This window comes from Sturnira hondurensis, unplaced genomic scaffold (assembly GCF_014824575.4).
Source record: "Sturnira hondurensis isolate 20B ecotype Veracruz unplaced genomic scaffold, ASM1482457v3 Scaffold0006413, whole genome shotgun sequence".
Taxonomy (NCBI): Eukaryota; Metazoa; Chordata; class Mammalia; order Chiroptera; family Phyllostomidae; genus Sturnira; species Sturnira hondurensis.
Window position 1 is genome coordinate 17832512 of NW_028079044.1, and position 26919 is coordinate 17859430.

General features: G+C 38.1%; 1 protein-coding gene across 5 annotated transcripts in view; it reads left to right on the forward strand.

Annotated features, from left to right (window-relative positions):
* Positions 1-26919, forward strand: part of EXOC6B (exocyst complex component 6B) — a 584426-nt gene that overhangs the window by 306588 nt on the left and 250919 nt on the right. For all 5 annotated transcript variants that reach the window (XM_037048101.1, XM_037048102.1, XM_037048103.1 and 2 more), the window contains 4 exons: positions 3102-3207; positions 4062-4171; positions 14791-14902; positions 26453-26587. In XM_037048101.1, coding sequence (XP_036903996.1) covers positions 3102-3207; positions 4062-4171; positions 14791-14902; positions 26453-26587 — 463 coding nt within the window. The remainder of the gene's footprint in view (positions 1-3101; positions 3208-4061; positions 4172-14790; positions 14903-26452; positions 26588-26919) is intronic.

Consider the following 26919-nt stretch of genomic DNA (forward strand, 5'->3'; position numbering starts at 1 on the left):
TAGCAAAACTCATTTGTATATTAATGTATATTTGTATTTCTGAGAAACAGGATTATCTAGTGGTACAATTGTATTTGACGAAAAATGTCTCTACAGGAACCTTGAAAATTAATTACATGATATAGTCATGTCTTAAGAACATCTAATCTGACATCTTCAATAAATATCTGTTTTGATTCTGATGGCGTGGTTTTGCTTTTATAGAGCCCCCAGTCTAGGTAAGGAGTCAGAAACTAAGGAGGAAAAAAATCATGCTCACTATAGAGCAGTAGATGAAGAAAATGACCATAATTTGGACTTACTGTGGAAGTTACTTTTTCTCATCATCCAATTTTGAAAGAAAAGCTAGTATAGGGTTAAAGAACATAATCATATTTATCTTTTTTAATCTATCTTGATCACCTCATTTTATTATCCATTATAAATTACAAATGACTTTTTTAAAAAATATATTTTATTGATTATACCATTACAGTTGTTCTATTCCCCCCCTTCATTCCCCTCCACCTGCACACTCCCTCCCCCACCATTCTCCCCCCCTTAGTTTATAACCACGTGTCTCAAGTTCTTTAGATTCTATATTTCCCCCACTATTCTCGCCCTCCCCCTATCTATTTTCTACCTACCATCTGTGCTATTTTCTGTGCCTTCTTCTCCCCCCTTCTCCCCCTCCCACCCCCCTGTTTCTAACCCTCCATGTGTTCTTCATTTCTATGGTTCCACTCCTGATCTAGCTGTCTTCTTGGTTTGCTTTTGTTTTAGGTGTGGTTGTTAATAACTGTGTGTTTGCTGTCCTTTCACTGTTCATATTTTTCATCTTCTTTTTCTTATATAAGTCCCTTTAGCATTTCATATAATAAGGGCTTGGTGATGATGAACTCCTTGAACTTGACCTTATCTGAGAAGCACTTTATCTGTCCTTCCATTCTAAATGAAAGTTTTGCTGGATAAAGCAATCTTGGCTGTAGGTCTTTGGATTTCATGACTTGGAATACTTCTTTCCAGCCCCTTCTTGCCTGTAAGGTCTCTTTTGAGAAATCCGCTGACAGTCTGATGGGTACTCCTTTGTAGGTGACTGTCCCCTTATCCCTTGCTGCTTCTAGGATTCTCTCCTTCATTTTGGTCTTGGCTAATGTAATTATGATGTGCCTTGGTGTGTTCCTTCTTGGGTCCAACTTCTTTGGGACTCTCTGAGCTTCCTGGATTTCCTGGAAGTCTATTTCCTTTGCCAGACTGGGGAAGTTCTCCTTTATTATTTGTTCAAATAAGTTTTCCACTCGTGGCTGTTTCTTTCCCCCTTCTGGTACCCCTATAATCCGGATGTTGGAACATTTACAGATGTCCTGGAGGTTCTAAGCCTCTCCTCATTTTTTTGAATTCTCATTTCTTCATTCCTTTCTGGTGGGATGTTTTGTTCTTCCTTCTGGTCCATTCCATTGATTTGAGTCCCAGTTTCCTTTCCATCACTGTTGGTTTCCTGTGCATCTCCCTTCATTTCAATTAGTTTAGCCTTCATGTGTTCCCCTAATTTGTGACTGTGTTCCTCTAATTTGTGACTATAATCTACCAGTTCTGTGAGTATCCTGATAAATAGTGTCTTGAATTGTGCTTCTGAGAGGCTGGCAATTTCTTGGTCGCTTAGAGTTATTGGCTCTGGGACTTTGAGTTCTTCTTGCACCATCTTTTGGGCTGTTCGTGCCTGTTCCATAGCAGGATCAGAGCCCTAAAGTGTTTACTAGAGCAGGGCAACTAAGTCGCTGGGTTGTGACGCTGTATATGGGGGCGGGGTCAAAGAGGGACAATGGCTTCCCGTCTGCCGCCTCAGCCCTGGCACCGCAGCCACCACCGTCACCAGGCCCACGCGTTTTGTTCCACTGCATGCGAGTGTGCCACCGCCGTCAGCCCTCCACCACTGGGTTCGCCCCCTGGGGCCTGTGTGGTCCGTCTCACTGTGGGCGAATGTGCGACCGTGGTCAGTCTGCCCCGCACCCGACTAGTTCTGGGCTGCCTGCGCGCCAAGGTCAGGGGATCTGTCCTGCCTGACCCAGCTCCGCTGCTGGCTCCGCCTCTCTTACGTCCCTGTTGAACGGTTCGTAGTTGTCGGACTTCCGTATAATTCCGTTTTCTGGTCTTTGGGTGTGTCCTAGTTCTCCAAACCTTTTTTGTGTTCAAACTTGGTTGTGGGAGAAGGCACAGTGTTTCCACCTATGCCTCCATCTTGGTGGAAGTCCCCTATCTTTAAAAATATTTTAATTTATTTTTTAGAGAGAGGAAAAGTGGGGGAGAAGGAGAGGGAGAGAAACATCAGTGTGTTAGAGAAGCATCTCTTGGTTGCCTCTTGCATGCCCACAACTGGGGACCTGGCCTGAAACCCACTGAACCACACCAGTAAAGGCTCAAATGTATCTTATTTAAGAACAAAAAAACAAATGAAACCCCTTTGTTTTTTCAGAGCACAGTATTTTATTGTTAATTTACTTGCCTTAAGGCTTTATTATGTTGCCTTAAATTTTCTGTCTCATTTGTAAATCTCAAATACTGTGAGATCATATTTACAATTGTGTTCTTTGTTTTTCAGAATATAGTTTTCTTTTAAGAATGTCCTTACCTGAAGCCAAATAGCTATGTTATAGAAGGAATAAACTAGGGACTGGGAAATGTTTATTTTGGGTTGTGGAATATACATGCATAACCATTGGAATTCATCTGAAAATTACTTGTGTTCACTACAGTCATTAACCCACTCTCCCTGTGCCTGTCTTTCCCTCCCTCCCTCCTTTCCCTTCTTTATTTTCTTTTCCTTTTTTAAAAAATCATTGTTCAAGTACAGTTGTCTTCACTTTCCCCTCACCACTCCCCGCCACCCCACCCATCCCCACCTCCCACTGTCAATCCTGTCCCCTTTGGCTTTGTCCCTGTTTCCTTTACATATTTTCCTTGGTGACCCTTTCCCTTCCCCTCCCCCATTATCCACCCCCTCTGGTTACTGTCTTTTTTTATTTCAACGTCTCTGGTTATGTTTTGCTTGCTTGTTTGTTTTGTTGATTATGTTCCACTTACGGGTGAGATCATTTGATATTTCTCTTTTATTTTCTTTGTAGAAACATACTTGATTCTGACAACTATAGTCCCATACCAGTAACAAGTGAAGAGATATATAAAAAGGTGGTAGGACAATTCCCATTCCAAGATACTGAGCTGGAAAAGGTAAGCAGTACTTTAAAATAGACTTTTCTGTTTTGTTTGGCATCCTTGACAAGCTTTCATTGTATCAGTCTCATTGAAGGCATTACCTCTAACTCAGTGGCTTAGAATAGAACACCTTCAAAGGAAGCTTTGGGCTTAGAACAGACTTCTGTTTGGGCGGTCAGTAGATAGCTTTGGGGTCCTTTCACCTATGAGGTATTTGTGGGATTGAAGTATTTAGTGTACAGTTCAAAATACTTGCTTTTATTTTACCCTTAGGATATTTCTTCCTACAACACACAGTAAAATTTACCTTTTGTGCTGTATGATTCTGTTGGTTTTGACAATGCATTGAGTCAAGTTATGTACCACTGCAGTAATGACACAGACCAGCTCCATCGATTCCCCATATTCCCTCCTGCTGCCCTGGTTCAATCAGTCTCTCCTCCCACCCCCAGCTCTTGGCAACCACCAGTCTGGTTGCTGCCCATCTACTTTTGCTTTTTCTTGAATGCCAACATTATTGGCATCATACAGTAGGCGATCTTTTGAGACTGTTTTTTTTTTACTCTGCATAATGCTTTCATAATTCATCCAATTTGTTGCATGTTATTAATAGTTCATTCTGTTTTACTGCTGAATATATATCACAGTTTATTTACAACTTCATGTTTTGGAGGACATTTGAATTATTGTTTATTTAAATTTATCTTATTCTTTTTAGTATTAGGAAACTTACAGAAATACTTTCTTAAATTGTGGTTGTTAAGCAGATAACTCACAATGTAGAAGAAAATTCCTTTTGTATTTTAATTAATATGCAATTATCTTTAATGCGTGTTCATTTATGCCTGCATTAATTCTTGCATTTACAGCAACCATTTCCAAAAAAGTTTCCTTTCTCTGAATTTGTGCCAAAAGTTTACAACCAAATTAAAGAATTTATCTACGCCTGTCTGAAATTTTCGGAAGATCTTCATCTAAGGTATAGTATGATATAGTGGAAATGCAAGAGATTCTGAGATTGCGACCATATACATAAATATCTCGAAAAAATTTTGATATCCCATCAGCTCTGATGTGGAAAATCTTAAAATATTTGCCCTTCACAGCACGGCACTGCTCTCTTTATACAGTCATGGTGGAAGGGAGTGTGGGAAACTGTGGAATATCTTGTTTTTGCTTATATTACCCAGCTTATTCTCTACTATTCACAGGTTTGCATTTTAACACTATCAATTAGTGAGAATTCATCAGAATACAGTAATATAACATAGCACTTTTGACATTCTACTTGATGAAATTTTAAGGCCGGTAGGAGTATAGCAGATAAAACCCTTTGGAAATACTCTCCTTTCCAAATGTTCTCTGGAGTTGTTAAAGGTCTCCCTATCTCCTTTACTTTATATTTAATTATTTAACTAACATATATTGAGCCTACTGATATGCCAGATACAGCCTGCTTTTTGGGAATGCCGAAGTAAAAGGTGCAGTTTTTTGCCCTTAGATTTTGTCAGTATCTACTGAGGATAATAGACATGAAGACAGATGTGGAAAATATACCAGAGTGAGTGTTGTAATCTGCCCAGTGTACTTTCAAACACCCAGAGGAGCACTTAGCTCATCTTAAAGAATTTGAGGGACACCCTGGCTGGTGTAGCTCAGTGGATTGAGCTTGGGCCTGTGAACCACAGGGTTACCGATTCAATTCCCAGTCAGGGCACATGCCTGGATGGCTGGCCAGGTCCCCAGTTGTGGGTGCACAAGAGGCAACCAAACTGATGTTTCTCTCCCTCTCTTTCTCTCTCCCTTCCCTTCTCTCTCAAAGTGAATAAATAAAATCTTTAAAAAACCAAAACAATTAAAAAAAAGAATTTGAGGCAGAATAGTCATGATGACCAGCTCTATAAAGAAACCTACTTCTCTCAGGAAATGACACTTCCTTTCACCCAAATCAGGAACCCAAGTGTCATTTTCAACTCCAATTGTCTATTAACAACTCTTTTTAGAAATAGTTTCTTATTTTTCAATTACAGTTGATATATGATATTATATTAGCTTCAGATTTACAGTCCAGTAGTTAGACATTTATATAGTTTATGAAGTGATCACCCCAATACATCTAGTACCCATCTGACACCATCTGTATTTGTTACAATATTATGGAGCGTATTTCCTGTGCTGCACTGTACATCCCTGTGGCTATTTTGTAACTATCAATTAGTACTTCTCAGTCCCTTCACCTTTTTCAATCCCCCACCCCCAAACTGGCAACCACCAAAATTTTCTGTGTATCTGTGAATCTGTTTCTAATAACTTTCATTCTTAAAAACAGAGTTTCAAGCAGTGGTCTAAATTCCCATAAACAGTTCACAAATATGTTATTACATCTGTAAAACTTAAAACAGCACTTATTTACGAGACACTAGGAAGCATACTTCAGTTCCACAGAAGAGGAAAGTGGGGCAGAGAGTGGAGAGTCCCTCGTGGTCACACGGGGAGGAAGTGCTGGGCCCGGTTCGGGTCTCAGTAGCATCAGCATTAACAGCGCGATCACTGCCACGTTTAGAATTCTTACTCTTTGGTGGTCATTCTGTTAGTATTGTACATGCTTCATCTCGGGTAGTTGTCATGATATTTCTCCGAGTTAAACCCTAATCATTCCTATTCAACAAATGAGGGCAGTGTTCATTTGTAAATGAGCTTCCTTAAATCTATAGTATGAATTTTTTCCCAGCTCTTCTTTTTAAATTCTCCCTTCACAATGTGGCTGCTTTAATTTATACTGTAGTCTTACTTGACCTGGACTATTTAGTCTCCTAATAATTTTTCTCTCTCTAAGTTTATTTTCCCAACCATCTATCTTTTCTTTCCTGATTCTATTCTGTATGTCCCCTAGAGTCATTTTTTAAAAATCAAATCTCATTTAACCTTTTTTTTTTCACCTTCTCAGGGATTCCTTGTGGCCTATAGGATAAAGTGTTTCTCGATCTGCCTGACACATTTCTCTATCTGCCTCTCCCCATACCCCCGACCTAGTCCCCCCCCATACCCTTTGCAGGTTCATACCCCAGGGTGATTTCCCTGTCACTCCACACTTCAGTCATACTTGCCTCCCCCCTGTTTTTTTTTTTATCAGAACATGCTATGTCATAGCTCTCGGAGTTTGCTCATGGCTCTTCCTCTACTTCAAACCACTTTCCCTTGTCAGTACTCTTGACTGGCTTCTAACTGTCCTTGAAAACACAGTTAAACACGCGCTGAACAAAGCCTTTCTGACCACTTCTATTCCTAATGGAGTTAATTTAATGACTCTGTGCTACTTCTGTACCCTGTGAATACTCATCCTAGTTTCTATTGCTCTACTTGTATCTGTTTGTTTCTGTATGTGTCAGACTGTAGGTTTCTTTATTGGTTTATTCACCATATATTGTGAGTAATTATTATTTGTCAGATGGTGGTTGGTAGGAAGGTCATTTAAGACAATGAAAGTATGGTCCCTGTGGTCAAGGAGTAACTGTGTTCAGTCCCTCAATTAGAAATTGAGGGACTGAACAGTTGGCGCTAAGAGGGCGATAGATACGAAGGGTCAACACAGTAACCAACTCTGAGACAAATGGAGGATGTCAGAAAATGCTGCTTGAAGGTGGAAACATTGTATATTTTGTTCAACATGGTATGTCCTGCACCCAGTTCAGTAAATTAAAACAATGAATGAGTGACTAGAATCATAGTATACCAGGCAACTCTGAAAATAAGCCTAACTGGAAAACAGTTTGAGTAACATGTTTGATAGCTGTTCTTACTAAGTAAAAAATGAAACATGGGGTTTGTACACTTAATTTGTTCTTTTCTCTGAGAATGAGATTGATTTCATAGACATGTTCTCATGGAATGAGATTATCTTTGGGACATGTAAACAAAAACTTCTTTTTACCTCCTTTCTCCTGGACTGCTCCCTCCCATAGTCGTCTCTAGGGTAGATTTAGGTATGTTACAGTATATAATTTATTACAAGTATATTGCATAGTGATTTTTCTATCCTCTTTTGGAGGAAAGGTGATATGGTAAAGAGATAACGTGAGTAAATTGTTCAGAAGTCTCTTTCTTAGTTGAAGATGTTGTATTTGCCTGAAAATTCCCTTTGATAAGTTTAACATTGCTAATTGACAACTTAAAATATACATTCAGTTTGGGAAGATTTTCTGCCTTTTACTCTGTGGTTGCCATGTACCTTATTTTTCTGGACTACATTTACCTATAACCTATAGTGACAGAGATGACTTTGACAAGTTAGCTGTCATGGGGGGAGGTTGTAATATGGGTGTGAGCCACAGTATGTACGAAAACAGTTCTCTTAAACACAAGGCTTTCAAAACAAAAGAACTGCTGTTTTGGTATTTTTATAAAGCTTCAAGGACAGTTATGTTCAAATCAAGCTTTCATTCTTTTTCTGCAGCATTTTCGCTTTCATATTAGATAAAAATCTGAAAGAACTACAAATATTGAAAAATATGAGTTCTGAAGACACAGAACTCTCTTGAAAGGAAAGTTCTTTTTTAAAACAGTAAATAAGTACCATTTCTATAGTAAAATAATGCTCTAGCATTTGCTCTTAACTTAAAAAATTAAGAATACACACATGTATATACACATATTTTTAAGTTATTAGAATTCAGTCTCTGTGAACAAGTTGGGAGATATAGAATATCACAAAAAAATAAAAACTTAGAAGACCCCAAACTACCATCTAGTGATAACCACTATGTGTGGGAATTTTTCTCTCTTAGTCTTTTTCCATGTAAAGACATACACACAGCACTTTTCTTTTTTTTTATATGAGTTACTATGAGATACTTCCAATTCTGTTTGTAATATTGAAAACTAGAGAGTATTGCTTTCTCTCTGACAGTGAAAAAAACAAAACAAAGCAAACTACAAAATGAAAACATTTCTGGAACCCATCAGGGAGCTGAAGTTACAGGATGACCAAACACGCTGCAATCCACAATGAGACTGCCCCGCCACCCCAACCCCACCCAGGAGAGAGTGCAGAGCAAGGAAGAAGGGCATAGCAATTGAAAGGGCGAGAAAGTAGGAAGTAATTACATCTTAACGGGTCCCTAATACCTTGGTTGGAGCTGGTATGTTAGTACAGAACCTCCGCTTGTGTGTCCCAGACCCAGAAGGAATTTATACACACTCATAGCTCTCTGCAGCAGACCTCCAGTGCATGCTCATGAGAAAGATTGGGAGCTGGCTAAGAGATCTTAGAGAATCATCCATGATTTTGCAGGCATAGAGAAGGGAATCAGCCACCACTGTGAAAAGGGCACGGAGCCCTGCCCCTCCGGTTTGGACCCCTCACTCATACTGATCAAAACCTTTACAGCACTGGGGGAAGGGACGCAAACTCTGTCTCTGCAGGGCACAGGAAAAGACCCAATATCACTACAGGAAGGACTGAAGAAAAACAAGTCTTTTTACCCAAGGCAGAATGGTAGAAAACAGTCCTGGGCCCAGGATCTTACACCAAATGCCGTTAGTGGTCTTCTACCAATGGTAGAAGGCACACACACGCAGCAGCACTAGATTCCCCACAGAGACAAAGCAGAGTTTGGCGGTCACTAGAAGGAAGGGCCGGGATGTTGAGCAAGCCCCACCCCTTGGTGCCAGCCACACAGGACCTACCTAAAACTGATCCTGGTCAGGACAGCAGAGAAAGACCTTCAGTCTTTACTAATAGTATAACAAGAACTGAATAATCTATCACTGGGTGATGGGATTCAGATTTATATAGATATAGATATATCAGTTCTGCATGCTAGGCATACAGGAATAGCCAAAAGCTGTGGGTGATGCAAACACTTTATGAAGAACCTTCTGGGAACCGAGCACCCACATGAGGCACATGGTAGTGTGACAAAAATCTGAAATCTATGAGGCACTGAAGATAACCATAGCAAAAAAAAAGCCAAACCCAGTTCAACCCCTGCATGAACTAATGGCCCAACAAGAGAAGAGACATAGTCATGTCCAAGTGTAAATGGTGTTACCTCAGCCTCTACTGTTTTATTATGATGTTCAACATTCAATAAAATAAGTGGGAGGCATACAGAAATGCAATTAACAACTCGTCGTCAAGGTACTGTAAAATCAACAGAACCAGACTCAGAGATGACCCAAATGACAGAACTATCAGTTAGGGACTTTATAAAATACCACATACAGGAACAGACCAATGGAAGTTACTGGAAAGAGTTAAATTGAAATGCTTGACATATGAAACAGTTTTAGAGATGAAGAATTCCTTTGAGGGTCTCATCAGATTTAACATAGCTGAGGTAAGATTTCAGTGAATTTGAAAATAGGTCAATAGAAGTTACCCAAACTGACACACAAAGAGAAAAAAATAATGAAAGAAATGAAAGAAATGAAAGAAATGAAGTATCCAAGATCTGTGGGGCAATTTCAAACAGTGTAATTGGGGATCTCAGAAGTAGAAGGTAAAACTGGGAAGAAATATTTTATGAGATAATGGCTAAGAGTATTCTAAAAAACAAATCAAATCAAATCATAGCAGAGATAGACTCCCATCAATGTAAACGAGAATGTAACAGTAACAACAACAAGCAAAGAAAAGTGTTTAAACACATCATATGCAAATTGATAAAAACGAAAGGTAAAGAGAATGTTTAAAAGGCATTTGGGGGGGAAATTATTACATGCAGATGCAGATATAATGATAAGAATTAAAGCAGACTTCACTTCAGAAAATATGCAAGCCAGTGACAATGTAGTGATACCTTTAAAGTACTCAGAGGAAAAAAATTCAGTCTGAATTCTATCAGTAGCAAATTAACTTTAATAAATTAATTTGGTATTTTTTACACTATTTTTAGTCACCTTATACTTCTCTTCCCTCAGCAATCGCCACACTCTTGTCCGTGTCCATGAGTTCATTTCCTTTTTACTCAGTCCCTCCACTTTCTCACGTCCCCCGCCATTGGCTGTCATCTGCTCTCCATCTGTGAGTCTGTCCCCATTTTCCTTGTTAGTTCAGTTTGTTCATTAGATTCCATATATGAGTGAAATCACATGGTATTTGTCTTTCTCTGACTGGCTTATGTCACTTAGCATAATGTTCTCCAGGTCCATCCATACTGTCACAAGGGGCACAATTTTCTTTTTTATGGCCGAGTACTATTCCATTGTGTAAATGTTCCATAGTTGTTTTATCCACTCATCTACTGATGGACACTTGGGCTGCTTCCATATCTTGGAGATTATAAATAATGCACCAATGAACATAGGGATGCTTATGTTCTTTTAAATTACTGTTTTGGGTTCCTTTGGATATATTCCCAGAAGTGATATCACTGGTGAAAAGGCAGATTCATTTTTAATTTTTTGAGTGATCTCCACACTGCTTTCCTCAGTGTCTGCACCAGTCTGCATTCCCACCAAGAGTGCACTAGAGTTCCATTTTTTCCACATCCTCACCAGCAAACAGCTTGTTGCTTGTTGATTTATTGATGGTAGCCATTCTGACAGGTGTGAGGTGGTATCTCATTGTGGTTTTAATTTGCATCTCTCTGATGACTAATGATGCTGAGCATCCTTTCATATGTCTATTGGCCATCTATATGTCCTCCTTGGAGAAGTGTCTATTCAGGTCCTTTGCCCATTTTGTAATTGGGTGGTTTGGTTTTTTTTGTTTTGATTTTTGTAAGTACTTCATAAATTTTGGATATTAACACCTTGTCAAATGTATTGGTGAATATGTTCCCCCATTCTGTGGGTTGTGTTTTTATTTTGTTGATGATTTGTAGTGGTATCTTTAAAGTACTCAGAGAAAAGTGAGTCCAGCCTGAATTCTGTGAGCAGCAAACTATCTTTCAAAAATGAAGGCAAAGTAATTTTTTTAGCCAAACAAAAGCTAAGGTAATCCATTGCTTTCAGACCTGTATATGGAAAATAAAAAGAAATTTTTTTTCTACAGAAGGAATATCCTATGAGATAGAATCTTACATGCATGAAGAAATAAATAGCTTTGGGAACAGAAAAATTAAAATAATTGTAAAACTACTTTTTCCCTTTATTTTTAATTGCTCATTTGTTTAGATTGAACTTGACTTTTTAAAGGCATACAGTGAGATGATTTAACATACATATATATGCTGAAACTATCATATTTATCACTTCACATAGTTACCATTTTGTGTGTATGTGTGATAAGAACACTTAGGCTTGCTCTTTCAGCGAATTTCAAGTATACAATACAGTATTATTAACTGCAGTTGCCATATTGTATGTTATAACTGAAAGTTTGTTCCTTTTGATCAACATGTCCCATTTCCCCTGTGTTCTAGCCCCTTGAAACTGTATTAATGTATGTACTGATACACTTTGATTTAAACCTCTCTCTTGCTATTGTTTTCTACTTGTCTCATTAATTTTTTCTCCCTCTTTTCCTGATTTTCCTCCTTCTTCTTGGTTAAGTATTTTTGGTATTATTATTTATTTTCCCTGTTCATTTATTTGAATATAACATTCTATTTCTTTATTTCTTTATTGTGTGTGTTATTTCTGGGAGTTACAATATGCATCCTTAACTTATCACAATTTACCTTGAATAATACATCATTTTACATATAATTTAAAAATCTTATGTGACAGTATAGTACAATTTATCTTCTCTTTTTTTGACAATGTTGGCACATGCTTCATTTAATACACCTGCTTTTAAACCCTAAAATATGCTGTTGTTTGTGCTTTGAACATTTAATGGCATTTTAAAATTCAAGGAAAAATGCAGGTCTTTATACGTGCCCGGGTATTTGCCCCTTTCGGGCCTTCTCATTCCTTCCTAGGTTACCACTGGTCCCATTTTCCTTCCGTGTGGAGAATTTGTTTTCGCATTTCTTCTAGTGTATATCTGCTGGTATCATACTTTATTAGGTTTTGTTTGTCTAAATGTTTTTTACCTTTGTTTTCAAAAATATATTTTTCAAGACACAGAATTCCAGGTTGACAGTCCTCCCTTTCCCTGCACTTTAAAGACGTCAGCCCACTGTCTGCTCGCACCGTTTCTGGAAAGAAATGCGTCGTGGCTCTCATTGTTGTTTCTCTGAATGTGTTGCCTTTTTTCTCTGGTCGCCTTACGATTTTCTCTTTACCTTTGTAATTTAGATTTCAGGTGTGATGATCCTGTGTGTTGTTTTATTTGCATGAATTCTGTTTGGGATGTGCTGAACTCCTTGCATCTGTGGTTTGAATTGTACCAGGTTTGGGATGATTTTGCTAATATGTCTCCTGTCTCACTTTTTTCTCCTTCTTCTTCTGTGACTCCGAGATGCTTGATAAATTATTCTAATTTCGTCATTACTTGAATGAACTGAATGTCTCGGTTTTAATTAGTTTTAAATTACTTGTGATTTCAAATACCATTGTAGAAGTCTTTTTGTTCTTAAGTCCAACACTGAAATTCCAAAGCTTCTGTCCTGGGGCTTATCTGTGATCTTAACTGTATTTGAGCGAGGCTTGGTTTCAGCTTTAGTTTTTGCTGCTTTGGATTGAATTTCAGTATAGCCCTGGAACCTAAATCCCTTGCAAAATCTGCAAGATTTCTGATTTCTAGCACTGCCTCCACTGTTTCTTATGTAACAGAATTTTTTTAGGAAAGAATTGTTGGGTCAGTATGTTTATTTTTGTTTGGGGGCTCTTCCAAGATTCCAATCTGCAATATTAGCCCACACTGTTAAAGGCTTAGCTGATTTCTTGTCATCCCACTGAAGCCTCTCAGCCCATGACTCTTACTTCCTCATATATACCTACCTACCCAGAGGGGTATGGGCCTGAGATATGAAAGTGGCTGGTACTCTTTGCTCACCTTTGAAGGCCTTGTTCTCGTGTGCAGTTTAGTTCATTTACACATTACACTTCATTGACATTTAAGGAAAATGTAGCTTTTATCTTAGACCTAACTTTCTTGTTGTTACGAAGGTGGTACTAGACTTTCTTGATCTTCTACATCACATCTAAAAGCAGAACTTCTGTTCTTCTTAAAGCATGATAGAGATGCTTCTTAAAAGCATCCTGTAATAAGCACAGGATGCCATGAGGGTGATTAATATCACAGTCACCAGATTTTCGGTGCAACTGTGTTAATCATTATTACAGCAACCTGTGTTTGTTTGTAGCCCATATCACAACTGATATGATGTAATCAGGGAGCTTCTACATGGGAGCTGAACCATGACTGTTTCATGCACCGTTGCTATCTGAGTATCCTGCTGACACAGTGCCCAGACTCTTTTGTGTATGGAGTGGACTATTTCAACTCAATAATGATTTTGGAAAGGGGGGCAGTGGGCTGCAAAGTACTGGTCAATTGAATATGGCTCTACATGGACCCCATAAAAATATTTTTGTGTATCTTTTTTCCTAACTGATAATGGCCTTGCATTTTTTAATCTTATTTATTTCTAATATTTTTCTTTTCCACATAGCATGACAATGCAGCTTGCCTACTTTGTATTTAGAATTTAAGACTTTTAATTCAACTGTGCTAAGCCTGTGATTTCCTTCTGTAGAAAGAGAAACAAATGGGATAAAATTTGTGACCATTGTCTACAAGCAATAAATTATTGACAAAGAATTGTTTGTGCATTTTTGTTTACAGTTAGTTCTTGATATGTTTAAACAAGTATCATTATAATAGTAACCTTATTATTGAAGAACTGTTTGTCTCAAAAGGATATCTTTTATAGAAAGCCATCCTGGGTGATGTTTTCATGGGCTCATGAAGGATGTACAGGTTGAATTCAGTCTGTTGTTTCCAAGACTGTTTTCTTTTTAAACTGCCCATAAAAATAGGTTTGACATAATTTTCTTTATATTTAGGTTTCTTTACTGAATAGAAGATGTCTTTATGATTACTCTTGGGATAGTAAGTGGGATTTTAAAATATATAAGTGGGATTTTAAAACACATATGCAGGATTAAACTACTGGTCTGAAACACTTATTTTGGAATCAGATCAAATTGATGGAAATTGATAACATAGAAACAGAGGTACCCTTTTTTAGGGACCATTACCAGCTAATTATGTAGGAAGTCTACAGAGAGACACCAGGTTGGAAAATTATCAATATTAGTCTGTGAAGGAACTTAGAAGTGTGGAAGAAATAATGGTTTTAGGATGAGGAGTCATGCTGGGGAACTCTTTAAGGAAGAATGCAGCACAGTGTGTAAAGGCTGTGCACTTTTGAGCGTGACTGCCTGTGTGAAAAACCTTTTCTTTTTGCTCTGTACTCACTGTGTGACCTTGAGCAAGTTACTTGATTTTCCTGTGCCTCCATTTTTTCATCTGTACAGATTATAATAACTATTTCATATGTTTATTGTGAAAGGTTAAATGAATTTTGATTTATTAAAGTACTTAGAATAATTTCTGGCACACAAATGTTATTTGCTGCTGCCATTATTTATTTATTATTAACTATTATTTTGTTATTGTTACTAGTAGTAGAAGTCTCACCTTATTTGCTTGCAAAATAATTCTGTTTCCTGCATAAGTAACTCTTATGCACTTTTTTTCAGCTCGACGGAAGTTGATGACATGATCCGAAAATCTACAAACCTGTTGCTAACCAGGACTCTGAGCAACTCTCTGCAGAATGTCATTAAAAGGAAGAATATTGGGCTTACTGAGGTAATGCTGCTTTTAATGGAGGCAGCCAAGGCAACATGTCAACAGATGTCCTAGACTCTGTGGTTTATTTGTGAATTTATTGTAACTGTCTGTATAGTTCATCATGCTCCGCTAGGTGGATCCCTAAGGTGAAAGGGCAAAATAACGATCTTGTGTTTTTCTTTGGTCACCTTGAAGAAATCCATTATTAGTTTTTGAAAGGCACTTTTTTTCTCTCTCATTATTTTCACTAGCTTAACTGGTTTTCCTTTCTGAACAGGTTGGATTAAATTTGTTTTATTTGGCATTGATTATGTAAATAAAATTATTTGTTGGAGAATATAGTCAACATCAGGTTCCTATCCAAATGAATCAGATACAGCATTAAATGTGAGATCGTATTTTGCCTGTAGAAATCATTGATACCACAGATATCGGTACTCGTAGACCTTGATTGATGTTGGACTGGCTTTCGTTTTTGAGATACCTCATGTATATGCATGGTGAATTACCCTTTACCAGCTGGGAGTCTGGGGCTTTGGGACTGAGGAGACCCGAGGGAAAGGCAGTCATCGCCCCTCAGTGAAAGCTTCTGCAGTCTCACAAAGACAGGAGGGACATTGTGCGTTTGTCGGGCACAGTCTCCTGGCACTGGCACGCAGTCCTAAAACTAACAAAGATGTGAAGTTTCCTTTCTCTTGGAACCCAGGATTGCATGGGGCCTCAACCTGCCACTTCATGGCAATTATAGTGGCAAAAGTGAGTGCTTGGAGGGATTTTTTTTTTCCACAGGGAAAGGGAAAGGCTGTTGGCCATCTGTTTAACCTGTAGAGATGGCGTAGTTCAAAAGGCACTTGCTCTAGGAAAGCCTGACATTGTCAGGTATATACTGTCAAGGATTACAGTGAAAGTCAGTGAAGAGTTAATGACACTGACCCATAGGTAAAGACACCTGGAAGCCAGGTGAGCATGTACTTCTGTTTTGAAATGATTCTTTTTCCCTAGGTTAAGATACAAAAATATTATAATGGCAGTGATTGAATTCTACTTATAACAAACTTTTTTTCCCATTGATGGTCACATTTGACATTTTTTAGAACAGTTTGTTGATTTTGCACAACTTCCTTTTTATTGTTGGGCACAGAAATAATTAGTTACTTCTTTTGTGTGTCTGATAGTAGGCTAACCTCATAATCGGAAAGGCTACAGAAAAGCAGAGTTGGAATGAAAATTGGAAAGTACTGCTTTTGTCTGGTTGTGCTGTTCTCCTTTTCTGAATCCCAAGTAGGGCAGGAAGTATATTATTTATTTTGTGGATTGTCTCTGCATTATAACCCTTGATATAATTCTTTTTATGCCATTCAATTTGGCAGTCTCTTAAAAAGTCATTTTAAACAAGTAACATAGGGGGGACATGGTGTGAAAGACCCAGCTTTGGCCTCAAAAGACTCTTGAGTTCAGTTGTGGCTGTGCTGTTGATTTATTGTGGTACCTTAAGAGAAAGACCTGAATTCTTACTTCTTTTGTTCTGATTCCATTGTGATAGGAAGAAGCAGTAGGAGCTTATCAGAGAAGAAGTATATCATAATTCTTGGCACTGTTTAAATGAAAGCTAAATGCTCTTTCTAAGTCATTGAATTTCTTTATGATCAGTATCTTTGCGTGTGAATGAAGGACTATCCACAGGCATTTATTTTGGTGGTTATGGGGGTGTGTGTGTGTATAGACGCACACCCAGTGGTTTTTTTTATTACCAACCGGTAAATCTTTGAATAATTGTATGACTTACTTTTGGAAGGAGCAGATGTTATATCCTCCTTTACAGTTAACCGAAGGGAGTGCACACCTGAATCATCATTACAATAGGCAACGTCTGTGGAACAGTTTGTGTTCTGTAGTCTTCAAAGTCCAGTCACAAACACCATCTCATTTAGCACAGTAACATCTGAAGCAGTCTGGGCACATGTTATTATTCCCATTTTTATAGAAGACATGTGATTAAAGTTTAAGGAGATGGCCCAAGGTCATATAGCTAGCCAAATGATAGAAATGGGACCTAAGTGTAGGTTTTTTCCCCAAACTCACTCACTTGTACTACATGTACTGCTTTTCATATTGACTTATTATTTCATTGTAGCATGATAGAGATTTTTATAGGAGGTCCACAAAAATGTGGAAATTGTCCTCATTAGAGATAGTTCTGTGGCACGGAATGGACTTCCACTAAAACAACAGAAGTATTTATAAGTACGCAAAGGTCAGAATTCTGTTTCATGCTGTCAGATAGTTCATTTAGGATTTACAAGTTCATATAAGCTGATGTCTGTCTATCTGTCTTTTCTTGAGGCCGCCTGGTATAGCATCTCTTCTTTTTTTCTGTCCATATACTCTAACCTTTTATGCTTTATCCTTTTATCTGTATACTGTATGTCTTGCTTTTTCATGGCTTCTTTGCTTCCCTTTGTTGAGTCAACTCAACATTACCTTTCAGTAACTTGAATGTCTTCTTTTCTGAGGTCTCAAGTGACTGTCTCTAGTTCATTCAGCAGGTGCTGCTATTTTCCTCGGGCTATTTTTTCCAGGTTGTGGGGAAGAAGGGAAGTTGAGCAGTGTTTGAGAGTGTATGTCCTAAAGCAGTCTGCCTGGGTTCCAGTTCTAGTTGTAACCTTAACAGATATGTTCTTTGGCATATTACTTGGTTGTATGTAAAAAAAATGGGGACAATGATAGCATATATTTTATAGGATCGTTGTCAGAATTAACATATAAAGTGCTTAGAACAGTGCCTGGTCATAGTAAATACTCAGTGCATATTGCCAGTTACTAAGATAGAGTGTTGCCCCGATATGCCAAGGTTGCAGGTTCAATCCCTGTCAGGGCACAGTAATGATTGTCAAGGCTGGTACAGAGATTAATTTTTCAATTAAGAGAAATCATAATAGAACAAGATGCCCTGTTAAGATGAGTAATTTGTTCATTAACTTTACAATATTTATTGAGTTCTTATTATGTGAAAGGCATTGATCTAAACCCTAAGGATAAATAAGTGAACAACAACAAGAACAACAATAAAAGGGATCCTTGCTTATATTCCAATGGCATAAAAAACATAAATGATAAAATAAAAAATAAATCATCTAGTGTGTTAAAAGATGGTGAATGCTATGTAGGAAGAGAAAGAACCTAGGTTGAGGAAATCAGGTGTCTGGTAGAGGTTCAAGGGTGGTTTTATTAAAAAGAGCAACATCTTGACAACCAGTTGTAATTGACAGGAAAGAACATTCTTGGCAGAGGTTAGAAATGGAGGAAAGGTTTGAAGGTAGTTAAGTTATTAACAAGTTAAGGGAATAATACAGTCGGGTAGCTGGAATGGAGCGAGCAAGGGGGAAAAAAGGAGATTAGATTAGTGAGGTACCAGGGCTTCGTGGTAGGCTATTGTACAGTGTTTGGCTTTTATTTTGAGGGAATTGGAACCATGGCAGCGTTTTGATTAGTGACATGATATGACATATTTCAAAAGGCTATGGCATTGTGAATGAACTGTAGGGAGACTTAGTCATGATGGCAGCATAGGTTAACATGGCTTGCCTCCTCACAAAACCACATCAAAATTACAACTAAAATATTGAACAACCATTACTCAGAATCATTAGAAATTGCATTGAATGAAAGTCTGAAAAGTGTGGAATTAAAGAAACCACATCCATCCAGACTGCTAGGAGGGGAGGAGACGTGGACCAGGCTTGGTCCCACATTCATGTGTGATGGCTGAAAAATCAGGAGGGATATCTCAGGAATAAGGAGTCCCAGCCTTACACCAGGCCCCTGAACTCAGAGTGCCAGTACCAGGAAGATAAGTCCTCATAAATTTTGTCTGCAAAAACCCACAGGGATTAAGTGGGTGGAAAAACTTCTAGAGTCCCAAGCAGGTTCCCTTAAAGAACCCACATATGGACTTACGCAGACTCACTCTGTCTGAGCTCTAGGATGGGATAGCAGCTTGAAAGACACCAGTGGCATGCAGAGAGAAACGGAAGTGTTTGGCATTAAGGTGGGACCTGGGGGTGGCTTTCTCCCAGACAGGAAGGTAGGCAGAGGCTGTTGTACTTTTTCTGAGCCCTCCCGTCAAAGCACCACAGAACTGGCAGGTGGGTGCCATATCTGAGACTCCACCAAACTGGATAACACTGTTTGCCCCAACCTGGATATCCCCTGAGACTCCATCCAACCAAACTTACCAGCCCACTAAGTGTTAACATGGGGTTTTTCCATGTGAATGACTGATCTTGGCTCATGCTTTGCAACTTCCTAAATCCTATCAAACAAGCAACAGGCAGCCTCTGTAAGCCCCATCCCTACTCCCCACCTCTTGCTAGGTGGCCCCAGGTCTGGCACTAGTAACAGCTGCCTAGATTCACACCTTGTCTTTGTTCAGGTGATCAAGGTTATTATCATCAGTGTTAAGTTGTGTTGCTAGCAAGTACCTTTCTTTGATGCCATGTGATGAGAAGGCACTTCATCTCTGTGGTCTTCCTTCTAAAACCCATAACTTCAGTCTAACCATGAGGAAAACATTAAACAAACCCAAATGTAAGTACATTCTACGAAATACCTGACTGATAGTCGTCAAAACTGTCAGCCTCATCAAACACAAAGAAAGTCTGAGAAACTGTCACATAGCAGAGGAGGTAAGGAGACATTTCAACTAAATGTAATGTGAGATCTTAGATGGAATCTTGACAAAGGTAAAGAATGTTAGGGAAAACCAAATGAAATGGGAATAAGATGTCTTGTTCAGTTAATAGTAATGTACCAATGTTGGTTCCTAGTTATGGCAAATGTACTTTAGTAATGTAAGGTGTAAACAGTAGGGAGAACTGAGTTTGGGGTATTTTGGAACTGTTTGCAACTATTTTGTAAATATTAAACTATCTTAAAATGAAGCATTTATTTAAATTAAAAAAAATTGAAGAATGAAAGAGAGGAATAGGAGATAACAAGTATAAGACAACTCGATAGGGGAATTTTATTACAAATGTAAGGAAGGACATAAGGTGGTAGCCCATAAGGGAAATGAGCTTTATTTTCTTTAAATAGAAGTAGTAGCATATTATTTTGGATGAGAATGTGCACTAGAAGGTAAAAGTTGATTATGTAGGAGGATGGGGGAAGTCTCTGGAGTGATGTAAGTAGGAAAGAGATTTTAACCTGTGCACAGTTAAAGGGATCGGCCTCAGGTGCTGTAAAGTTCATGTCTCCTAACAGACGAGACTCAGTATGTGGCCGCAGAGATGATGGTTCAGTATATATTTTGGTGGTAGGCTCCAAATGCTCAGTTTTTCCAGTAAAAGAAAGGTCTTTAGTTGAAATTAGAGCTTAAAAATAATGTTGGAGTTGGAGGAGAGAGAAAGAATCTCTGGATGAATGGAGTAGAAAATTAATTTGTTCTTGATTATGTGATTATTCTGTAGCATTCAGTGATGGGATTAGCTGGCATGGCTGTGTATTTTCTTAAGCCATATTTAGTTGGAGGTATAATGAGTAAGCCCATATCAATAATTGACTTCAGCAATTTGATATATATTGTACTCAATAATATATTTTTATATTAGTATTTGTATTTAATTGAAATGTATTATTACTTAGGTATCTCATTGATGTTATTACCTCAATTTTTAAATTTTAATCTTTATTGTATTTTTCTTACATAATTTTTTAGTCCACTTATAACCCCCTCCCCCCAGCAATCAGCACACTGTTGTCCGTGTCCATGTGTCCTTTTTCCTTTTTGTCCAGTCCCCGCACTCCTCACCCCACTCCCCAGCCAGCAGTCGTCCTGGTCTCCACCTGTGGGTCTGTCCCCATTTTCCTTGTCTGTTCAGTTCATTAGATTCCACATAGGAGTGAAATTATATTTACCTCAATTTTAAGATGAAGAAAGAGAATAACTTTGCTCACAGTCAGCAAGCAGTAGTCCATTTGGAAGTAAGATTTGAGATAAGTTTTGAAATACTTTTTCTTTGAAACATTTCTTTGAAATAAGTTTGAAAATCATATTTTTTCAGAACTTTATTCTTTCACTTACTAATTTAAATATATCAATATCATAGAGAGAAAGGAAATAAATGACTAGTTTATTAATTTAGAATATCAAAGAATTAGTTAAGTTTAAAAGAAATTTTAAGATGAGTCCAAGGACACCCTACTTATTTGCAAAGAATATATTGATAGAAAGGTTTAAGATATAAATTGGACTTAAAATAACTTATTTACTTAAATGCTAGACATATTTCACCTTCACTTTAAGTCCCCATTCAAATATCATTTCCTTAGGGAGGCCTTCCTCGACCACCCGCCTCAGAGGATCTTAGCTCTGCCATCGCCGTGTAGCTCCTTGTCCCACTGCCGTTCCCAGAGCTTGTATCCGCCTGGCATCACACGGTGTGTTTACATGTGTATGTGTTTACTGCAGTGTCTGTGAGGTCAGGGACTTCATCTCTTTTGTGTATGAATTTGCACAGCTGTGTCCCAAATCCTTGTGGCACATTGTTTTTAATTCATGAAAGAGAAGAAAAAAAAAGAAAGTAGGTACATAGGTAGGTTCTCTAGGTTAAATTAGTGAAATTCATACTTCCTATCAGTGAACTATGAATATTTATATTTTTATGATTATAATAGTGTCCCGGGAAACCTGAATAAGTGACCAGTGCTTTGCATTCACCCTGTGTTTTTAAGTATACTTTAGGTTGATGACCACAGGGCTCCAGCCGGTGTTATTCGTCACCCACACACCAGGTGTCCCCGTCCCCTGTCGTTAAATGGCAGTGACATCCAGCCAGTATTATGTTAAAGCATTTTATACTTAAATTTTGCCAGACAGAAGCATTGTACTAACCTTTGAGTTGGGAACCAGTAGTTTCAAGTATTTTAGTACTTTGGATGTTTTGCTTGGAGACGGCATAAAATCAGCAGTTAACACTCCTTTTTGTACCTTGCAGGGATGATATGGAGGTAAAAATTTCATGAAGTCTTAGGGATCTTGCTTTTGTGAGTGAGAGCCATGGCAGCGATTTAGTTCTTTGTCTTCTTGCACACGTAACAGTGGAGAAGCATTGTGGAGAGGAGTGTGACTTCTTATTTACTGCCTTTGGGTTAGTCCATTTGGAGAGATTCAGTGTACTAAATTAAATTCTCTGCTTTGGGAAGTGACATACTATCAGTTCTTTTTTTTTTTCAATTTTTTTATTTAATTACTTTTCAAGTACAGTTTTCTGTCAATTATTCATACTATCAGTTCTGATGAGTAAGATATAAATACCCCAGAAGTAGTTTATAGTTGAGGATGGAAATTTGTTCTTAGAATCTAGGGCTTAGTTTTGAACTGTTGAAGATGATGAAGACATTTTCTTTCCTGGAGTTTGTCAAGAATCTGAACATCTCTCCATCATCATTTCTCCGGCTCCGCTGGGGTGTTTCACTGGGGCTGGAAAAGTGACTCCCTCGGTCAACTCCGTGCCCTTGCTCATTCGATTCTCTGAGGTACTGGGAGAGACAGAAAAAAGTTCTGCTCCTTAATGGTTTTTAGCCAAAGTGACTTTGGTCGTTTAGTTGTGAGAGGTGATTATTTGCTCTATAGTGTTTTCTCTTTTTTTTGATAATTCTCATAGAACTTTACTTCATGTAAGACATAGTTAATATCCGATCTGTTGCTAGTTCCATGTCCTTGAAACAATAGTAAGGACAGTTTAGTTTGCTTCAGTGATTTATTTTCGTAATAGAGTGGGAAGTAGGGGTTAAAAATATCAAAGGAGCTCAAACTCTGATGGAGGTTGATATCTGAAATTGCTTTATTTCATCCTTACTTTTAAAATTACCCCCAAAGCATCTGGCTTCACATTTGTAAATGCCCTTGTAAGGATTTTGGTTAGCTGTCATTCAGGAGAAGAGATCACTTAGACCTCATTAACAGACAATATTCCCTTTGAAAATGACATGGTATCTACTGTAATCCTAGAGTGTTTTAATAGTCTATTCTGTGCTCAGCAATGAAACATTTCAGAAGTGACTGACAGCCAACTGATGTAATTCATGGTGATCTTTTGTGTTGACAGATCTTTAAAAAGTCATGGGAAATTACTACTGTACCCAGTGAAGCCGCCTCCTTTTTATTTTAACTGCCAACATCCTGCAAAACAGGACAATTTTCTCTTTGACTGCCACTGTTTTTTTATTTCGATGACATGACACAATTTCTCCTTGTTATTAGCATTTTTATGATAGATAGAATGTGTTCCCAATAAGTAATGCAAATTTTAAAATAGAAATTCTTCAGTGCTCCAAATTAACTCTCTTACTTTTCTGACTTCTGCATCAAGACCACCTTGCCGATAGCCCTTTTCCCACTCAGGAGGAAGAATGATTTAATTTAGGCAATCCAACATTTTAAAATGATTTTAGTCTTCCTCTGATGGAGAAACATGTTGAAAGGAAAGGATGTCAAATTGCTTATTTTGGTGTATGTTTTTTTCTAGAGCACTCTAAAGCTAAAAGGCTGACGTTTTACATAATTTTGTAGGAGATAGTATCTATGTCCGAAACTCAAGTCTCCAAATTCAAGCTGTAGAATGAGCATAAAGGGCCTAGTGATGAATGTGAACTTGTCTGATGAGTTGTCGGGAATAATACGGAGATCTAGTCCCAGTGTCCCCAACTCTTCATCTTTGTTGGACTCGCATCTAGAGGGTCTTTGCTCCGTCATCATGTTGAACAGAGCTGTTTTCCTCAGAGCTTCTGGCTGCTCCTTAGGAGAGTAGAAGGTACCTTTTCCCTTGTTCAGTCTATTGCCATAGCATTGTCATTGTGAGCTGACATATAATTCTAAGAAAGAACTGTGTGCTAAGCGCTGTTGAGGAGGAAAGAATGGACTTTCTGATTATAGTCCTATTAATGTTTTTGTTTAATATTCCACAGAAATATCATTTGACTGTAAACAGGTGTTATACCTCCCTTCATCTTTTTAGTTCCCGTTTCCCCTTGGTCATCTACCCACTCTCCCCTGACTAACTCTCTCACTAGACTAAAAGAAGAATGTAAGTTCATCCATTTTCTGGTAGAGAGGACTTTCCTTCCAGAACCCTACCACTGGAAGATAGTCTTATAAAAATGAAACATTAAAGAAGTAGAAGAGAGAGAGAAAAAAACAAAGGTTTCATTCCATTTTCTCTTTGTGCTTCTTTTAGACTCTGGGGAATGTGAAGAGTTTCCATAGGTGAAATAAGTAGTAGGTACTGCTCCTTTGTATTTTAGTTTTCACATAGAGTAGAATCAAAGCACGGAGGTTCCAGTTTACGGGAGACCCAGGATCTCCTCCAGCCTACGGTGCTCACCGTGCAGGGTGCCAGGGCTGCCACTTACACTAGGCCAAAAGCCTCCGTCCAGAGTCATTTGCATGAGTTCATAATTGGAGGTAGAAACTGGATTTGAGTACTAGTTCCATTTAGGTATGTGACCTAAAGAAAATAATTTTACTTTTGTTTTTGTTATAGAAAAATGGAAGTAATAATTATTCCCGCTTAGTTTTTTTCTTCCGGTTGTTAGCAAGACAATCTAAGAAAATGAGTTGTGAAGTGCTTTACAAACTTTAATTCTGTATAGATGATAATAGTTATTCTTCCACATTCACCTCTCAGAGTAATTTATAAGTGACTTTGTTCTTATACGTACTGCCTTCTTTAAGGATCTTTTCTGTAAGAAAAAAGAAATAGTATTAACTGAAGATATTTAATTTTTACAATAACTCTGTGAGTTAGAAGTTATTATTAACATTTTACAGATAAAGATACAGGCTTAGAGAAGTTAAGAAATGTTCTCAAGATCAACACTTTGTAAATAGTTAATTTTTTATGGTTTCTCTGCCTTCAGTGTCCATGTGTTTTCTTCCATAGACTAATGTAGCTTAATTTACTGCAGTCCGTTAAAACACCTCTCTGTTCATTAGGCCTAATTTTGAAACTTTTTCTTTCCATTTCAGTTATTCTTGTTCTTTTAGTGAGAGTTTATTTGATTTATTTGGAAGTTATTTAAGGCTAGGCATTATACTAAACACTATTAGTTTTGTTTCCCCTAGTCTAGTCCTTTTTAAACAGAAGAAAACATTTAAAATAGAATGGCAAGAACTCCTATAAGGTGTGTCCAGAAAGTATCCAGCCACATGCTATGGAAATTAGACATTTATTGAAGAAGATACAGGATACAAGAAACACTGTACATAGGACGATGACACTTCAGTCCCCTGCAAAGCAGGCACCTTAGGACCTCACACAGTTCTCCTAACATCTCTTCCACTGTTCAAAACACTCTGCAACTTGGAATCGCCATCAACTTCTCTGTTGTATTTTCTTGAATCTCATTGACGGTCTGAAATCTCTTTCCTTTCAAAGGTGATTTTAGTTTTGGGAAAAGCCAAAAGTCACAGAGTGCCAAATCTGGGCTATAGGAGGGGCTGAGTCACATGCATGATTTGATGTTTTGCCAAGAACTCCGCATGAAAAGTAATACGTGAGCAGGCGTGTTGTTTTGATAAAGCTGCTAATCACCAGTTGCCCGTAGCTGCATCAGTTTTCATTGTATTGCCTCTCTCTCAACTGACAAAGGACATTGTAGTAGTGTTCCTTATTAATTGTTTGGTCTGGAGAGGCGTACTTGTGATGGACAACACCTTCCAGATCAAAAACCACAGTTAACATGGTCTTGATCTTGCTGCACCTTTTTCAGGTGTGGAGAACCAGACAATTTGCATTGGGATGACTGGGCCTTCATTTCTGGATCATAGCCATAGACCCACAATTCACCTCCAGTTATGGCCTCTTTGAGGGAATCTGGTCCATTGGTAGGGGTCTGTCTGAATCAAGTCGTTAACAACTACAGCATGAAGTTCCTTATAGCCTGGATACATTCGGCATTCTCAGACATTCTGCTTATTGTAGGCTTTCCAGGATGTGGATCACTTTCAACAGATTCTCAACCATCTTAGAAGTGTTTGTGCCGCACTTTGTTTGGGCAGCACTCAGTGCATTGTCCCTGAAAGCCTTCTGAATCATCCGGATAGTTTCTGTAGAGAAATGTTCAAGCTTAACACAAAATTTGATGCAGACTCTTTGCTCAACACACTCAGTCATTTTGAATGCAATGGCCATGTAGTACATGTGCTATGGTGTTTGCTGTCCCCATGACTAGTATAATGAAGTCATTATTGTTCACACATGTGCATTCCAGTCCACTCTCCTTGGCTGCCAGGTTACATTGATGTCACACAAACTATTCTTGTCATATTAACAGTGGCTGGACTTTTCCCAGAGAGACCTTGTATATAGTAGGGGAAATGCAGGATACTTTGGGTAGTCAGAGAGGGCCTCATAGATGAAGTAATAATACCCATGCTTTAAAATCCCCTTTGTAGAATACAGATGCCTTCTGCCATCATACCTTTTTTTTTACCAAAAGATTCATATCAAGCCATTTGTCCTGGGGTGAGGAGTAAAATAACTCTTACATGTGCTTATTATTTTCCAGCTTGTCCAGATTATTATTAATACAACACACTTGGAGAAATCCTGTAAATACTTGGAAGAATTCATCACCAATATCACTAATGTGCTTCCAGAGACAGTCCATACTACCAAGCTCTATGGCACCACAACTTTTAAGGTAAGAAAACCCTATGGGACTATAGAACTGCTTTTGATAATGCCTAGTCTGGGGTGCTCAGCCTAACATGGCTTTTTTCATCCAGGTTGCATGACAGTGTGAATGATAACATGCTCTTGTGAAAGGTGCTTATGAAAAACAAATACTAATGATAATTTTGGAGTGTTTATACTTAAAAAAGTCAATAACTGTGTCTACTAAATCTTCTTTATATTTTCTACATGAAAATAGCTATTTCCTCAGTCGCCCTGGTCACAGCTGAGATGTCCTTAAGTATGATCTAGAGAGTAGTTGAAATCCATATTAATTTAAAAAATGTCCTATGTCCATTT